A 17,998-nucleotide genomic window follows, 5' to 3' on the forward strand; every position below is an offset into this window, starting at 1 on the left:
ATATATGTTTTGGTATATTATGTGGGGAGTTGAGGGCGAAATAGCCTTGGGATGAAGACCAATAGACTCAGGCGGACTAGAGTTATGCTAAAGGCCAAGTAATGGACCAACTTTATGTTGAAGGCAAAAAGGGCGGACCAGCTTTAAACCGAAGGCCAAAAGGCGGACCAACTTTATGTTGAAGGCCATTATGTGTATGCATTGTATATGTATTGTGAGATATGATATTTTGGGAAACTCACTAAGCTTCGTGCTTACCCAGTTGAATATAAATGTTTTTCAGGTACTTCATTGATTCGTAAGAAAGTCAAGGTTCGACTGTACACACGGGTATTTGCAACATGTTTATGCATAATGTAATTATACTCTTATATATTTGAATAAATAAAAATGAAAATTTTGGGTTGAAAAATTAGGACGTTATATTTGGGAGCATTATGATTTACCTTTTTATGTTGGCAGTGAGAACATTTGGTGAAGGCATCGAGGTTTGACATTTAGCTTTTTAGCTGTGTAATCTAATTTAATCTTTCATCTCGATGACATAAATTCCATGTGAAAAAATCACTAAACTTGATTTGTTTTCTTTTATTGGTCAATTTAAAAGAGCTATTAAAGTTATAACTCTAAGTGCATTCATCTTAGATGAACTAACCAAGATCGGAATAATGGGCGTACACACTAACCACGATGGGAAAAAGCAACTAACCATTGTCAGATAAATGGACTAAGGCCTTATGAATAACACATATAATAAAAGTAGATAACATAACACAACAACATAGAACTACGATACCTAAGTTGAACTATATTTTGTATCGATAAGGAACGATGTATGTCTATATGTACGTCGTTCTCTCACTTGCAACCTTATATGTGCATACTAACTCTGATTCCTTAAAATCATGTCAGATTCATTACGATACACTTTAACTGATTATCTTCTTACATTTCTTCTTGCTAACTAGCATGACATTTAAAAGAATAACACACTCTACGATATAGTTTTAATGATCTTTCTACTTTGTGAGTAATTTTGGGTTCCCTTACGCCTGGATTTTGTTTTCAATCCAATGTGACAACCCTATACTTAATGATAAATAATCTTATCATAAATATAGTGATGAGAAACCCGAATACATTTATAAGATACCTTAAAGACATGCATACATAAATAGTTTTTAACAATTTTTCTTTGTTCTTTCATATTTGCATATATTTATTGTTGTATGATAAATCTATCAAACCCTAATACATTTATCAGATACCTTAAATACATGCATACATAGATAGTTTTTAACAAATTGTCTTTGTTCTTTCATATTTGCATATATTTATTATTGTATGATAAATCTATCTCGATTGGTCGAATAAATTTGGTGAATATGAACCATTACTATTATCTGATTATATGTTATTATAGAAACCCTAATACATACATACTATACCGTAAACACATACATACAAATATATGGTTTATTACAAAATGTCTTTGCATCTTTCATATTTCCATATATATTTATTATTTGTTTTTATAATATAAGTCTTGATTAGGTGAATAAGTTTGATGAAGGTATGTTATTAATAAAATATGGACTTTGAGTTGAAAGAAAGAAAGGGCCATTATTGTCTATTATTCAAGATCCAAGTAGGGAAAAGGAAAGTGAAAGACGGTGGCAAAATTTAGTCCAATATGTATTCTTGAAGCATTTTAGAGAGAAGAAAATTTGATTGGAGTTTTCCTTGAGGGTTCCTTACAAATCCGTTTTGCAAACAAACAAATCCCATTTTAAAACTCTCTTTCTCTATATTCTCTATCTCATGATCAGCCATGTTTATACTTCGTCACAAGGTATGCTGAAAATACTAATTTTTTCAGTCAATCACCGCGAAAACCCCTTTGATTACTTGCCCTTCTAGAATTCTGTCAAACTCATTGTCTAGGGCTTCTGATCTCCATTCGGGAATGTAGGTACATTCTGGGTTTATTATTTTATTAAACTCAGTGTTTCTGATTTCAGTTTACTTTGATTTTGACGCGGAACGATAACCACTTGCGAAATTTTTTATTTTGGAACTTATTAGTTTGCTGTATTTTTGCTTGTTTGAACTTGTTTTTGATGCAGCATCTCCGATCTCTAACATTTACGAGTCGTGAAATTTGGGGTCAATGCTTTTGATTTGGATCCGTAACATGTTAGACATATCATTTAACTTTGTTTAATCAAATCATCTCACAGCTTCAACTGATTCCGATTTCACTCTACTTGTTTCTGCTGCAACTTGGATCCTGATATGAAGTTGAATTTTGCCTTAATAGATGAGAAATTTCTTTCAGTCCGATAATGATAAAATTTTCTGTTGTAATAGGATTTCCATTTCGTTTAGATTCTCAGTTTTTAGGATTCATACCTCAGACTTGTTTATCCGCTAATTTTCCTTAACTTTCCATGACTAATCCCTATTGAATCATAATGCTTCCTGTCATTCATTTTACAAAAATGATCATCACTACCTGCAACATTTTTCTGGCCCTAAATCTAACTCCATGGATTTCCTTCATTCATTTGGTTCAAATCAATACAAAAGTTAATTCTCTTTTCCTTTTATGGTAACTATCCAATGTGTACTTAAACTTCTTCTATACCCGATTCTGATAACTTGAAATCTTAAACTGGATTCCATAGTTCATTTTCTTGAATTACTTTAACAAAGCTCACAATCTTTCATTCTTGTGTAGATTTTGATTATGCTCAAGATCCGGTTGCTCTAAGCTGAGAATATTACAAAAACAACCCTCTTTGTTCACACAAACTATGAGTTCAAGATTCCCATCTCATCAACTGAACAATGGTCTATACGTATCTGGGCGGCCTGAACAACCAAAAGAAAGGGCACCCACCATGTCCTCCACCGCCGTCCCCTACACTGGCGGTGATATAAAAAAATCCGGCGAACTTGGCAAAATGTTTGATGTAGAACATAGTCAACACACCACCAATAGGCCAAGAAAATCCGGACCAATACCTAATGCTCCTCTAAGAACAGGATCTTTTGGTGGCGGCAGTTCTTCACATTCCAACCAACCACCATCCAATGCCGCCAATAGAATGGGGTCCTCCGGTGGGGCAGCTCCTGGTTCAGCTTCAATGAAGAAAACCAGTTCTGGACCTTTGAATAAACATGGTGAACCTATAAGGAAGTCATCTGGACCTCAAGGTGGTGGAATGCCTAGCTCCCGCCACAATTCTGGACCACTCCCGCCAGTTCTACCCACCACCGGTCTCATCACTTCTGGACCACTTAACTCCGCCGGTGCACCCCGCAAGGTGGCTGGTCCGGTGGACTCCACAGGGTCATTTAAGTCAAGAAGTTCCATGGCTAAAAACCAGGCTGTAACTCACCTTAGCAAGAAAGATGGTGGATCTTTATCCAGGTGACTACTATCTTTACTATCTTTGTCTTTTATTATGCTTAAAAAATTATATTTTTTTTTATTAAATTTTGATTCTTTTTGGGTGTTTGCAGTTCACCTTGGAGTGCGTGTTGGGGAGGGAAATCTTTGGTTAGTTTTATTGATGGGTATCCAGATGCTGAGCTTAGAACAGCAAAAAATGGACAGTTTGTGAAGGTGTCTGGGGTATGTTTTTATTAATATGTTATGAATGTTCTATATATATATATATATATATATATATATATATATATATATATATATATATATATATATAAATACCTAATTTAGATTTCTTACATAGTTTAATTTGTCAATTTATATGATGTTGGAAATCTTGATTTTGTTGAAGGTGGTTACTTGTGGAAATGTGCCCCTAGAGTCATCATTTCAAAGGGTTCCTAGATGTGTTTATACATCAACAAGTTTATATGAATATAGAGGATGGGGTTCAAAACCTGCAAACCCCACACATCGTTGCTTTACGTGGGGCCTACGATCCATGGAGGTAATAATTTTATAATTTATAAAACCATGATTTTTATAGTATACAATTATATGTTTTTGTTAGGTGGCTATATTATTATTATTAATATTATTAGCTGCATGCTTGTTGCAAACTAATAAGAGTCATGTGTTAGTTGTGATTAAAACCGATTATTTATTGATCAATTATAGAGTCTATCTTTTTCTTTTTGATTTGCATGTGTAATTAATTAGCTTTACATAAAGCAAATATTCTCCTATGGATTATATAATACTCACTAACTTCCAAAAAGAAGACATGCTTTGACTTTTCAAAAAAGATTACTTCATTGCTTATTCCTTAATGATTATGAAGATTTGGTTATAAAATAATAATATAAATAATTTTGCAGAGGCATGTGGTGGATTTCTATATATCTGATTTTCAATCTGGATTGAGGGCATTAGTAAAGACTGGTTATGGAGCGCGTGTGACTCCATATGTGGAAGAATCTGTTGTTTTAGAAGTTGACCAGTCAAACAAAGATTCATCTCCACAATTCATTAGATGGTTGAATGACAGAAATATCCCTCCTGATGATCGTGTCATGCGCCTCAAAGAAGGGTAATAATAGCATTAGCAACCTACTTTCATTTCTTGATCTTCACTAATATAAATATAATATAGAATGGCCTGATAAGAAAAAGACAAAAATACCCTTTGATATGATAGGTACATAAAAGAAGGAAGCACAGTGAGTGTGATGGGAATTGTTCAGAGAAATGAGAATGTGTTGATGATAGTTCCACCATCTGATCCAATCCCAACTGGATGCCAATGGAGTCAATGCCTCCTTCCAGTCAACCTTCAAGGCATTGCTTTGAGAGGTGAAGACTCATCAAAGCTTGATGTCATTCCTGTTTAGCATTTTTGCTATTTGGGGTAAAAAAGTAAATTTGCGATATCATGAATGACTATGTTCAAAAAATACTCTTGTATAGTTTGTTTCTGTTTCTGTTTCTTCTTCTTTTATTACAGTAACTAGTTATGGTGTTGTGTGATAATGGAGAGGTAAAAGAGGGTGACTTTTGAGACTTGAGAGATGAGTTTACAGTTTTACTTTCTTTTTTTCTTTATACTATGAAAACAAACAAGGCATAATTATAATACTTTTTTTTTTCTTTGGATGCAAGTTGCTAGACCACTCTACATTGGTGTGGTGTAGAGTTTTTATTTGTGTTGTGAATATTGGTGAGTTTTTTTTAATGAAATTACAATAATTGTTGCTGTGTTATGTTGTAGAATGATGAAGGAATAGAACGAACATGGTAATAGAATAAAGAATGTGATGGAGTAAGTCGTTAAATTCCATGATCTAGTCCGATTGGGTGTAGGAATGTAATTGCTTTTTATATGAATTTTTTAGAGTTGATCGCTAAAATTACCTACTGATACAAGGATATAACACCAGATTACTTTTTCAACTCCTATCCTAAAAACGACCACATATATTGTGGAAACTGGAAAGTACTTTGTGAAAACATTAATGATCAAGTTTACTTTTCTAATAAAAAAATAATTGTGTGACATGTTTGTGAAATTCGTTAAATTCATGAGATATATTTGCAGGTAAAACAAAATAATCGTTACCATTTAGGTTTTGCAAACAGAACACTTTGCGAAATGTTGGGATGGTATATATCCATGAGTTTCATTGGAACCAAATAACAATTCTTTCAATCTTTTCTACTGTCTTCAAATCCAATTTCTTTGAATTGATAATGAATTCACAAAATGATAATCATAGAGTACCTTTTGCAGTGGATGAGCGTGGGAGAAAGTTAATGATGGTTGGAGTATTTGCAAGAATCAAGATCTGAATAATCAAACCTTGAATCTATATTTGGGTATAAACCTATTGTGGACCTACTTAATATGGTGGGGAGAAAATTACATATGGTATATCATAAGATCATGTTAACTTTCAAATATCCTACTATCATTATTGTTGTCTATATTAATGATGACATTGTTTAGATGGAAGCAACTAAGTCTCTTCTATAATGATTTCTCAATTTGGTTGTTTTAAGTATGCTCGTTAGCCGAAAGATAAACATGTTATTTAGGAAGGTCCCGCATACCATATTGGTGCATATGGGACTAGTGATGAACATGGGATGTTTTCCCTTCATGACTCAAAACCATCTCCTTGTGGGGAGAAATTTCAATTTGTGTATATGACATTGAGAAGAGTAATGGTCATAAAGTTAATGATAATGATGTGATGACGAAGAAAAGTAGATGTGACACATATTATTTGAGATTAGACGTTTTGGCCTCCAAGTGTAAAATGTCATTAATGAGTTTAATTGATGTTTAATTGTTGAATATGGTATATGATTAAACAAACAACAATTATTCAAGAAAGAAAATCTTCAGAGGTCGAAAATTAAGGGAGCTGATCCGTACACAATAATTTTTTTCCATACACAACAATTGGTGCTTTAAAATGTTGTATTGTACAACTATATAAGGCATGAATTGTTGTGTATGGCAAAAACTGTTGTGTACGAATCACTTCCCCGAAAAATTAAGGTATGCTGGAAATATAACATATAATACTATTTTAGTCTCCACACCTTGATTGTTAAGAAAGTGAAATATTGGTTACCAAAAATTCGGGAGGAAAATTTGAAATTTTTGACTTTGAAAATTAATCAAATGAATTTTAATTAGTGTGGCTTAAATGATTAGATTGTAACTTTAAGTTGGAAAAAAAAACACAGTTAGAATTTTACTAGGATTTTACCCGACGCACGTTGCGGCGGCAATAATGAATTTAAAAAAGGAACTCTTTCAGTAGCAAATAGAAACTTTGGAGGAACTAAGTAGTCAAACCACTGAAACCAGGGACCAAAATCATGCATAAAATCTTAGGAGGACGTAAGTTGCCAAAAATAAAAGTCAAGGAACAAATCCATGTCAAACAAAATGCTTAAAAGTAAGCACGATAACACAAACAAATATTTACATCAAAACGTAGGCAAACACAAATTACCAAAAAAAAAAAACGTCGAAACGTATACATACTAAAATTTATACTAATATGTACATAAAAAAACAAGTAAATTTTTTTAAAAAAAATTAACAGACGAAATTTCTAAATTTACGTCGAAAAGCTGACCACCTCGAATTTATTATGATACACACATAAAAGTAACACATTAAATTAGTTTTTTGTTTTCTAATAAATTAACGAATTTTACAAACATAAAATTCGAGGGGTTTAAAGTGAAATTATACAAAGTAGAGGGGGTGGTAAATGTAGACGAGGGTAAACACATTAAAAAAATGAGGGGGTTAAAGTCATATTTGAAAAAATTCAAAGTTCAGGGGTGAAAGCGATATTTTAAAAAGTAATAAAAAATCGAGGGTAAAAGTATCATTTTAAAAAATATAGGAAAGGAAATGCCATTTTTCAAAATAAAGGGGTGGAATATGTACATGAATTCATGAATTCACTGTATAGGGAGTGAGAATGGAAAATAAAAAAAAAGTACAAGGGAAAAGAAAAAAAAAAGGAAATCACCGAAAATTTTGTATTTAGAAGATATATAATGTGTGTTCTCTATTAAGGAACAAATAAAGAGAGAATATTAAAAAAAAAAAAAAACTTACAAGCCTTTGTATGGATTGAAGCAGATGAACTTCTAATATTTGGTTTGGAATCTAGAATGGTTTCTTAATCCATTAGTGAACACACAAATATATGATTACCTACATTGGTATGATTTTTGTTGGTATGTTGCGAAATGCAAGTTAACTTGAAATTTCGTTTTATTTTTGTTGGTAATGTTGCGAATTGCAAGTTAACTAGAAATTTCGTTTTATTTTTGTTGGTAATGTTGCGAATTGCAAGTTAACTTGAAATTTCGTTTTAATATGGGATTGGTATGTTAAATTTTTTGATGTTGGGTTCACATAAAAACATAAACCACATATGTCTTGGACCAGTGGTTACAAAACCCTTTCCTTTTTTTGTAATGTTCTTTTTCTTCTAGCTCCTTTCTAGTTTTTTGAATAAATTTAAGATGTTAAAAAAACATAAAAACATAAACTTTGAGTCTCAATAGCTAAATACGTGGCAATTGAATCATAATCTGATATCATAAAGAGCATAATGTGAGTAGGAAGTGGAAATAATACTGGATTCGGAAGCATCAAACCTCTCTTGTTCGAAAAAATTGAAACACATCAAAATGATACCATCAGTACTTAATAATAGAAGGATTTGACACAAATATGTATAATTATCCCTCCTAAAAAGATTATTCCAGAACAAACGGGCAAATTATGATATTTAAGAAGGGGCCTTCTTAAATGAAGTCCTGTAAGTTGGAGGTCTTTGATGACGTTAAGAAAACTATTCATAAATCATAAGATGATATTAGTAGATCAGTCTTAGTGGTCTGCTGCAACCAATCAACTCCAAACTCTTATAGAGAATCATATACAAGTATAAATCAAACTAGAAAAGTATAGAACAATCTAGAATGGATGTCATGTAATCATCAACACTAACTTGGGTGTCTAGTAAGCGCCTGCATGGAAAAGCCTCCTTTTAGCAATCTAAGACATTCTACTGTACTTGCCTCATTCTTTCGTAATATTTAAAGAAAACATTCAACTCACCTTACACACTAACAAAATACCAACAATTGTTGATGTAAGAAAAAAGAATCTTAAACCAGGAATCAGAGAAACCAAACTTCTTAAGAACAACCATACAAAAATACAGTCTAGTCTTTCACATGCTTTCTGTATATTAGTCGTTATCATAACCCTCATATATCTTTTTTATATCAACAAGAAGTTCATGAGCGGGGCAAAAAATGCTCTCATAAATAGATTTGCCTTTCATAAAGCATGCCTGCTCTAAAGATATAATAAAAGGAAGAACCACACTGAGCTTGTCATTAAAAATCTTGGAAAGAAATGTTTAAGAAGAAAGAGTCAAGCTAATAGGACTCATATCGTATAAGGAATTAGGGGATGAAACTTTAGGAATAAGCACCTACGTAGTTGAAGTGTAAGCAGTAGAGAGAGGGCACCCATGAATAAATCCTGGATGGCAGTAATGACATCATCCTGGATCTCAGACTAACAAGACTGAAAAAATGACCAGTGAATCCATCTAGATTAGATGCTCAGTCAGGATTACACCAAAGACAACACTATGAATCTCAGATTCAACAGGAATAACACATAAACAATGTTGTCTTATTCAATGACGAGGCAAAGGATACAATTTCAAAGGTCACTCTGTTGTCACAAGCTACTGAAGTAAAGATGTTAGAGTAATAAGCTACATTTTCCCTATATCCTTCCTATTAGTAATAAAAGAACCATCTTGTGACGGGAGCTTGAAGTTAACTTGTTTGGGGTACCCTTATTTGATTGAAGCATGGAAGTCGATTGAGTTTTTGTCACAACAACCACTTCATTCTAGATTGGTCTCTCAGGATACTTTCTTCCCTATTAAGATTGAGAGCCAACTCTTTATGAGAGAGTCACACGTACAGTAGCAAGGGGGTTTACGTCTATACATGCGGTGTGACCCATCCTATTTGTTCCAAGATATATAGGTCCACTGGAGCTGCCCACTTTGATCAATTAACCAAGATTTTGATCGAATACGAAATCACTGGTGCTCGATCTAGTGGTATTTTATGGTGATTCTCTTTATTGATGTAGGATCCCTATTTAAGATCACTATGGTTGGATGAACGACCGCCTATAAGTGGTAGGGTAGGGTGGGTGGTGCCGCTCAGATTGCAGTCAATGTATTATTGTTCCAGCTCTAGAACAACCCATACACCTAAAAGGGCGAAGGCCTTCCTCACACTGCTCACCACCCCTGGTATGCCTTCTCAAGATCAATGCATTATATATTGATAATTACTATTTTTTATAATATTTATCTAAAGGGATTTAAAAATGTCTATCATTAGAAAATAAATTTTAATTTATGGTTCATATTTATTAAACTATCATTTTAGGGTGTATACTTCAAAAAAATAATGATAATAACATATCTTAATTGTTGATGTAACAAATATAAAAATTAAATAGATGTGTGAAATAAAAATACATGTTCTAATTTTGTTGATTTTACTTAGGGTTAATGACCAAAAAAGCCACTATATTTTGTCATTTTTTCTAATTTAACCATCTAATTTTTATTTGTGCTAAAAAAACTACCCATTTTTAGATAAAAGTTTGGGATATTTCCAAAAAAGTCATAATATTTTGAGAAATTTTTAATAAACTCCTAAATTTTATTTATTGAATAAAAAAGTCCTGACTTTTTCACCTTTTGAATAGAAAAGCCCAAGAAACCGGCTATTTTATTCACTTTAACCCTTTTTGACCTGTTCAGCAGGTCATGAGACCAAATTGTTAATTTTTCGAAAATAATAGGACGTTTTGCAAATTTCGTCAAAATTTTTATATAATGTATAAACATATTTTTTACATATCTATATCTATTTTTACGTATTTGTGTATTTTTTTATGTTTTTATATGTATATATTTACGTACTTTTATGTATTTTAAATGTATAAATGTATTTTTTTTACTTATTTATATGTATTTTTAACCATTTTACATATTTTTTTATGTATTTTTATGTGTTATTTTTTATGTATTATGTATTTCTATGTATTTTTACGTATTTATGTATTTTTAAAAGCTTTTTATATAGATGTTTATGTATTTTAAATGTATAAACGTATTTTTTACGTATTTATATATATTTTTAAGTATTTACATATTTTTTATATATTACGTATTTATGTATTTTTTTAAGTGTTTTATATAGATGTCTTTGTATATATATGTATTTTAAATGTATAGACACATTGTTTTACGTATTTATATGTATTTTTTAAGTATTTTACATATTTTTTGTGTGTTTTTTTATGTATTATGTATTTATATGTATTTTTGCGTATTTATGTATTTTTTTAGTTTTCTTATATAGATGTTTATGTATTTTTATGTATATTAAATGTTTAATTGTATATTTTTACGTGTTTATATATTTCTTTACATAAAAATAATACAATTAAACATTTAATATACATAAAAATACATAAACATCTATATAAGAAAACTAAAAAAAATACATAAATACGCAAAAATATATAAAAATACATAATACATAAAAAAACTCACAAAAATATGTAAAATACTTAAAAAATACATATAAATACGTAAAACAATACGTTTATACATTTAAAATACGTAAATATACAAAAACATCTATATAAAAAACTTTAAAAAAAAATATAAATACGTAACACATAAAAAATATGTAAAATACTTAAAAATAGATATAAATACGTAAAAGATACGTTTATACACTTAAAATACATAAACATCTATATAAAAAGCTTTAAAAATACATAAATAGGTAAAAATATATAAAAATACATATAAATACATAATACATAAAAAATAACACATAAAAATACATAAAAATATGTAAAATGGTTAAAAATACATATAAATAAGTAAAAAAATACGTTTATACATTTAAAATACATAAAAATATGTAAATATATACATATAAAAACATAAAAAAAATACAAAAATACATAAAAATAGATATAGATATGTAAAAAATATGTTTATACATTATATAAAAATTTTGACGAAATCTGCAAAAAAGTCCCATTATTTTCGAAAAAATAACAATTTGGTCTCATGACCTGCTGAATAGGTCAAAAAGGGCTAAAGTGAATAAATTAGTCGGTTTTTTGGGCTTTTTTCTATTCAAAAGGTGAAAAAATCAGGACTTTTTTATTCAAAAAATAAAATTTAGAACTTTATTAAAAATTTGCCCAAAATATTGAGATTTTTCTGGAGATATTCCCTAAAAGTTTTATCATGATCTCTCTAACCTGCATTTGTGCTGAAAAACCACAAATTTTTATTTGGTGTTAAAATAACCACTTATAAATTGATGGTTAAACCGAACTTTTGGGAAAATAATGTTTTTTTTTATAATTAAAACCGGCTCTAATAGATAATAGTGGCCGCACTGCAACGTTTTATCAAAAAATTATGGTTTTTTCGGAACTTATTAACACTTGATGGTTAAACCGGAATTTTGAAATATATATATATATATATATATATATTCGTAATTACCCTATTTTAGTAATGCAAATAATATAAGAAAATGAACTTAAAATACATATTATTATTTCGGCATAACTAAAAATAAGAAGGGGCAAGAAAGTAATTTGACTTCTGAAAGGAGCATAGTCGCATACATTTGGTTACAGATCCCATATGTAAGACCTCACTTAAGCGTCGAAGTACTTTTATTTCCAGATCCCCTCTTCGTCAAACAAACCCTTCGTCCATAAAAACCCTAGCCTGCTCAAACGCACATTAATGGCTTCTACCATACCCTCAGTCAATGGCACCGTCACTGGAGCCTCAAAATCAGAGACGGAATCTGCCACCACCATCGTAGAAGCGGCTCTGGGAACCGAGACAGAGCCGGCAGATAAAAATCCCCTGGCTACTGATTCGGCTTTAGCGGAGGAGAAGAAGTGGCCTGGATGGCCTGGGGACTGCGTTTTTCGGCTCATTGTGCCGGTGCTCAAGGTTGGGAGTATAATTGGACGGAAAGGAGATATAATCAAAAAGATGTGCGAAGACACCAAAGCTCGAATTCGCGTACTCGACGCCCCTGTTGGTACCCCTGATCGCATTGTAAGTTGTTTCCAAATTCTTGTCTTCAGTTTCAACCTGTAAATCTCGAATCTTTTCATTTAATTCAAGCGTTCTTTCACCTTTATTGAATTCGAGAACCCTACACTAATTTAGGGTTCATAATTACGCAAGTTTTACTTTCGGTATGCGAGATATAAACGTAGTTAGCCATAATACTTGTGGTTACTTCATCAGGTCTTAATCTCTGGCAAAGAAGAAACAGAGGCACCTCTCTCACCTGCCATGGATGCTGTAATAAGAGTATTTAAACGAATTAATGGATTTCCAGAGAACGAAGGTGAAAGTATAGCATCCGTACCATTTTGTGCAATCCGAATGTTGGTTCCATCAATGCAAGCCATCAGTCTGATCGGGAAGCAAGGATCATCAATCAAGTCAATCCAGGAGAGCAGTGGTTGTCAAGTGCGTGTGCTCTCTGGTGGTATGAATGAATTGACTCTTTCAAATTCGCAAACTCAATGAATTCAATCTTTTTCATTTCTGAAAAAAATGTTCTTTTGCTAGATGAAGTGGCAGCTATATCTGCGAATTCAGAAGAGAGGATCGTGGATATTCAGGGAGAAGCTGTAAAAGTCCTGAAAGCTTTAGAAGCTGTGGTGGGACATTTAAGGAGGTTTTTAGTAGATCGTAGTGTTCTTCCTTTGTTTGAGAAGACTGTAAGTGATCACCATTTGATTTACGTATATTTTGAAACTATAACACCATTGTTTATGTGAATAATAGACAATTTACTTTTACAGAATAATGTAGCAGCAGTGACACAAGAAAGCCAACAAGTGGAAACATGGGCTGAGAAGCCCATGCTGCATACTACTGGAATTGGTGGTGATTTTTCTCTTCCAATGAGGAGAGAGACACTCTTTCTTGATCGTGAACCCCAAAGAGAATCACATCTTTCTTCCCATGGGCTTTCCTTGTATGGACGTGATCCTGGCCTACATTCTCCTGCAATTGCTCGTACTGGTGGCCCTATTGTAACTCAGGTCAGCAATCATCTCTTCAAGAAATTAGGGTTCTTTCTTCCCTTTTTTCCTACATTAATAAGGTTATGTAAATCAGATAGCTCAAACAATGCAAATACCACTAGCTTATGCTGAGGATATTATTGGAGTTGGGGGGACAAATATCGCGTATATTCGTAGGACAAGTGGTGCGATTCTTACTGTGCAAGAGAGTAGAGGTTTACCAGATGAAATTACAGTTGAAATAAAAGGGACATCATCACAAGTTCAGACAGCTCAGCAGCTCATTCAGGTTCCCTTTCTACATTTCATAATATATACTTATGAGAATTGAAGTATGTCATATTGATGATTTATTTTTTTTTCTTCAGGAATGTGTGAATGGGCATAAGGAATCGATTCCAAGCATCAGCAGCTATGCAAAGTTGGAGTCAAGTTTGAGGTCTTCCTACTCTCAAATTGGGAATTCATCATACCAACCACCATCAACTTATGGTATTGGTGGCCAATCATATGCTGCTGGCTACCCATCCTCGGGTTTAGGAGGAGGAGGATATACTAGTTACAGGTTGTGAAAAATGTAACCATACTCATACATAATTGAAGCTTTCTTTTATTCAAACCTATCTCAAATGTACTATTCTATAAAAAGCTTCAATCAACTTCATCATGTTTTGTTTCTAGTAAAAAGTAAAGTACCTTGTCTATTCTTCAAAATACGAATTTGAAAAAAGAAAAAAAAACAAATGTTGACTAGAACTCTCACCAATCAACAAATGGTTTGACTTTTTCATAGACCCATGGTCGCATACAACGAACCAAGCTCGCTATAAATTAATTCTTCATCAAAATGGACTTGATCACGACTCCCAAAAACATGCACCCCATCTCCAAACTCAATCCAACTACACCCCGGTGTTTTCTTCACATTTTGTTGTCTCATATTAAATCTCACATCACACACCTCCTCATACCTACCCATAGTCCCATACACATTAGACATCAAAACATAGCTCCCACAATGCTCCGGTTCAAGATCAATAACATTTCTCGCAGCAATTTCTGCAAGTTTCGCATCTCCATGGAGGTGGCATGCTGCTAGAAATGCCCGCCAGACGACTGAGTTTGGTCTAACGGGCATTACGGATAGCAATTCGTATGCTTGGTCGAGCAGTCCTGCTCGACCAAGCATGTCGATTACACAAGTATAGTGCTCGACTGTCGGCAGTATCTTGTATTTCAGCTCCATTTGGGCGAGAAATTCTCGCCCTTGATTTAGTAGGCCTGCATGACAGCAAGCTGAAAGAACCCCGACGAATGTCACCTCGTCGAGTTTCAAATCTGTTTTACACATCTTATGAAACACGTCTAATGCCTCGTGGCCAAACCCGTGCACTGCGTAACTATTGATCATGATGTTCCAAGAAGCCGAATCTTTATTACCCATGTGATTGAAAACCATTTGGGCTTCTTCCATACTTCCACATTTTCCATACATGTCCATGAGGGCGTTGTTGATGCGAGTATCATCTTCTTTCCCTAAATTCTTTGTGATCATGTACCCATGAATCTGCTTACCATGTCTTAGTGCTGCTAAATGAGAGCATGCAGGGAGGACAGTGGTGAAGGTGACTAAATCGGGGCAAAATGTACGATCGTGTAACATTTGCCTGAAAAGATTTAGGGTTTCTTCATGATCACCGGATTGTTGATGAACACCGATTATCGAATTCCATGAATATATATCTTTAATCTCCATTCTTTCAAAGATATCAAGAGCATCGAGAAAGGATTTGCATTTTCCATACATGTCGATTAGGGCATTGCAAACTGCTATACCTGAAGAGTAACCCATCTTGGTTGCAAATCCATGGATGGACTTCCCATTGTCAAGGTCCCCTTTCATGGTGAGCACTGATAATATCCCAGTTACAGTGAAACTACTAGGAACATTCCCTCCTGTGCGTAGTCTATGTAAGCACTCCAATGCGCTATTGTGTTCACCAATTTGTGCGTACCTATTAATCATGGCGTTCCATAGGACAACATCTCTATCGGGCATTTCATCGAACACTTTGTGTGCATCCTCCATTAACCCAAGTTTAAAGTACCCATCGACTACAGCACTACCGACAAACAGATCATGATCCACCCCAAATTTAAAGACCAACCCATGAACAATCTTCAAACCAGCAACATCGCCACAACTCGATAATGCCTTGACCACACAAGGGAACGTGTATTTATCCATCGAAACACCTGCCACTTGCATTTTTGTATAAACCTGTAATGCGGGTTCTGGCATCTCATTGTGGATAAATCCGGCAATGATTGCGTTGTAAGCAAAAACGTTGAGTTGGGAGTGAGACGATGAAGTAAAAACCAGAAAGGCATCGGAGATGGAGTTGCATTTGGAGTACATGTTGATGAGGCTGGTGATAGAGCGTGGGGAGCTGAGGAAGCCATTGATGAGCATGTAGGAATGGAGTTTCTTTCCTTCCTGTAAGTTGGTCTGATCGGCACATGATTGGAGGGATGTAATGCATGATGTGATGTTTGGGATTGGGGGGAGGGATGAAAAATTGGGAAGGAAATTGTTCAGTCGAGTTTTGAGGATCCTTTTGGACATTTAAAATCTATATGCAATTGAGCTTAATTTCATCCGTGAGATCTTAAATTGGCGTAAAGGCAGGGCTAAAACTGGAGTTAATGTGGCAACTTCTCACTCGTCGCTTCCGAGGTTTACTAAAATTAAGTTTTTCTCTTTATTTTGCATAGATTGACGACCGACTTGTAGCGTTCATTAAATTTTCCGAAATATAATACGAGTCCTTTTCTACCTCAAGCTTGAAGCATAAACTCGTTTTTTTAAACGGTGGGTTACATTTTTACGTCAAAGTTCAAACCCATAAAATATTTTTTGATTTTATAAGAAAAGTGGCTACTTCACTGAATAACCTATACAATATAGAAAGACTTACGCTATGTTTGACGTACTAGCTGAAAAGCTAGCTGATAGCTGAAAAACTAGCTGTTAAATAAAAAGCTAGCTGATAAAAAATAACGTTTGACAACACTAGCTGAAATGTATAAAATTATATAAAAAGACATGTAATAATATGTGTTTCTATAATTAATTAAGGGGTGTATTTGGACAATTTTAAAAAAGCTCCTAAAAGCTAGTCTAAGTAGCTTTTCAAAAAGCTAGCATATAAGCTAGCTTATAAGCTATTTTTTGGCTTATCAAACACGACAACATAAAAAAGCTCGAAAAATAAACTAGCTTATCAGCTAGCTGTGGCGCGCCAAACACAGCCTTAGTGTAACACTCCCAATTTCTACCTGTTTAGCAATCTGTGAATCGCCAATAAACAGTCGCTAACATAAAAAATAAACCATAATACAATGATGATTTGGAACAAAATCAAAAGCAATTTTACATATAGAAACTTTTACATAAACAACGTAAAAAGCATAGCTTCAGGTAGCTCAATTTTTGATGGGCCTAGCAGAACGCCCAGCCAAAGACACCTATCCTAAGGTAAATTTTGTATCTTATTATCACTAATTTAATTAATTAATTTTTTTAAATAATTGAAGTTCTGAATAAAATATGATTTGTTTGCATGCTATCTGATAAGGGGCTTGATGAGGTTGTAAATAAATTAAAGTCTTTTTTCAGGTATAGTATAATATATGATAAATTTTTAATCTGATAAATAAGACTAGTTATTTTAATTATTTGTTTTCAATCATACTTTTCATCACTAGTGACATCCGTACAATTCGTTATGAGGTGTAGTTTTTGAATTTTGCATTTTTTTAAACTGTAGAGATTATTGATATATAAAATGATGATTTTTTTTTGTTGCTTCATATAGCTCACTACTAGAAAAAGAGCATTACCGACAGCAAAAACCGTCGGTAATCCGTCGCTAATGCTCTTTACCGACAGAATTGTAACACACCAAAATCCGTCGGCATATTCTTGTCGCTAATTGTTTGTAACGGATTTCCGACAGCTATGGCTAATTTTTAGTGACGGATTTTTCCGTCGGAAATAGTAACAGATCACCAACGGAATATATTTTGCAACAGATTACCGACGGAATTTGTTTGCAACGGATTACCGACGGAAAATTTTACTAACAGATTACCAACGGAATCTGAAATAACTTACTAACAGATTACCGACGGAATTTGGAATAACTTACTAACAGATTACTGACAGAATCTCAAAATGACTACAATTGTTTTTGTGACAGATTAGCGACGGATTTTGGCATTATAAAAAAATTTACAAATTA

At 33.2% G+C, this 17,998-nt stretch overlaps 3 protein-coding genes across 3 annotated transcripts; 2 read left to right on the forward strand and 1 right to left on the reverse strand.

Annotated features, from left to right (window-relative positions):
- Window positions 1-1,635: 1,635 nt before the first annotated feature.
- LOC145132557 (protein SHOU4-like) lies at window positions 1,636-5,112 on the forward strand. The gene is made up of 6 exons (XM_079067392.1): window positions 1,636-1,968; window positions 2,741-3,436; window positions 3,529-3,640; window positions 3,807-3,962; window positions 4,333-4,544; window positions 4,653-5,112. Exons 2-6 carry the CDS (start codon window positions 2,817-2,819, stop codon window positions 4,843-4,845), a joined length of 1,293 nt encoding a protein of 430 aa, XP_078923518.1. The 5' UTR covers window positions 1,636-1,968; window positions 2,741-2,816; the 3' UTR covers window positions 4,846-5,112.
- A 7,096-nt stretch (window positions 5,113-12,208) lies between these two features.
- On the reverse strand, window positions 12,209-16,500 carry LOC145129841 (Pentatricopeptide repeat (PPR) superfamily protein). Its single transcript, XM_079064656.1, has 2 exons — window positions 14,458-16,500; window positions 12,209-13,761 (listed from the first exon to the last, which is right to left on the reverse strand). The coding sequence occupies exon 1, from the start codon at window positions 16,318-16,320 to the stop codon at window positions 14,482-14,484; it is 1,839 nt and encodes a 612-aa protein (XP_078920782.1). The 5' UTR covers window positions 16,321-16,500; the 3' UTR covers window positions 12,209-13,761; window positions 14,458-14,481.
- LOC145129842 (RNA-binding KH domain-containing protein PEPPER-like) lies at window positions 12,385-14,408 on the forward strand. The gene is made up of 6 exons (XM_079064657.1): window positions 12,385-12,708; window positions 12,904-13,150; window positions 13,234-13,385; window positions 13,470-13,712; window positions 13,789-13,983; window positions 14,063-14,408. Exons 1-6 carry the CDS (start codon window positions 12,385-12,387, stop codon window positions 14,264-14,266), a joined length of 1,365 nt encoding a protein of 454 aa, XP_078920783.1. The 3' UTR covers window positions 14,267-14,408.
- Window positions 16,501-17,998: the final 1,498 nt, after the last annotated feature.

The sequence above is a fragment of the Lactuca virosa genome, chromosome 8, assembly GCF_052849685.1.
Source record: "Lactuca virosa cultivar CGN04683 chromosome 8, Lactuca_virosa_CGN04683_v6, whole genome shotgun sequence".
Lineage (NCBI taxonomy): Eukaryota > Viridiplantae > Streptophyta > Magnoliopsida > Asterales > Asteraceae > Lactuca > Lactuca virosa.

Excerpts from the sequence above, each read along its gene's own strand:
- LOC145132557 (XM_079067392.1), top strand. The coding sequence starts at position 2,817 with ATGAGTTCAAGATTCCCATCTCATCAACTGAACAATGGTCTATACGTA. Across the intron at positions 3,437-3,528 it reads GATGGTGGATCTTTATCCAG|TTCACCTTGGAGTGCGTGTT; the intron begins GTGACTACTATC and ends GGGTGTTTGCAG. Across the intron at positions 4,545-4,652 it reads GTCATGCGCCTCAAAGAAGG|GTACATAAAAGAAGGAAGCA; the intron begins GTAATAATAGCA and ends TTGATATGATAG.
- LOC145129842 (XM_079064657.1), top strand. The coding sequence starts at position 12,385 with ATGGCTTCTACCATACCCTCAGTCAATGGCACCGTCACTGGAGCCTCA. Across the intron at positions 13,151-13,233 it reads AGTGCGTGTGCTCTCTGGTG|ATGAAGTGGCAGCTATATCT; the intron begins GTATGAATGAAT and ends TTCTTTTGCTAG. Across the intron at positions 13,984-14,062 it reads CAGCTCAGCAGCTCATTCAG|GAATGTGTGAATGGGCATAA; the intron begins GTTCCCTTTCTA and ends TTTTTTCTTCAG.
- LOC145129841 (XM_079064656.1), bottom strand. The coding sequence starts at position 16,320 with ATGTCCAAAAGGATCCTCAAAACTCGACTGAACAATTTCCTTCCCAAT.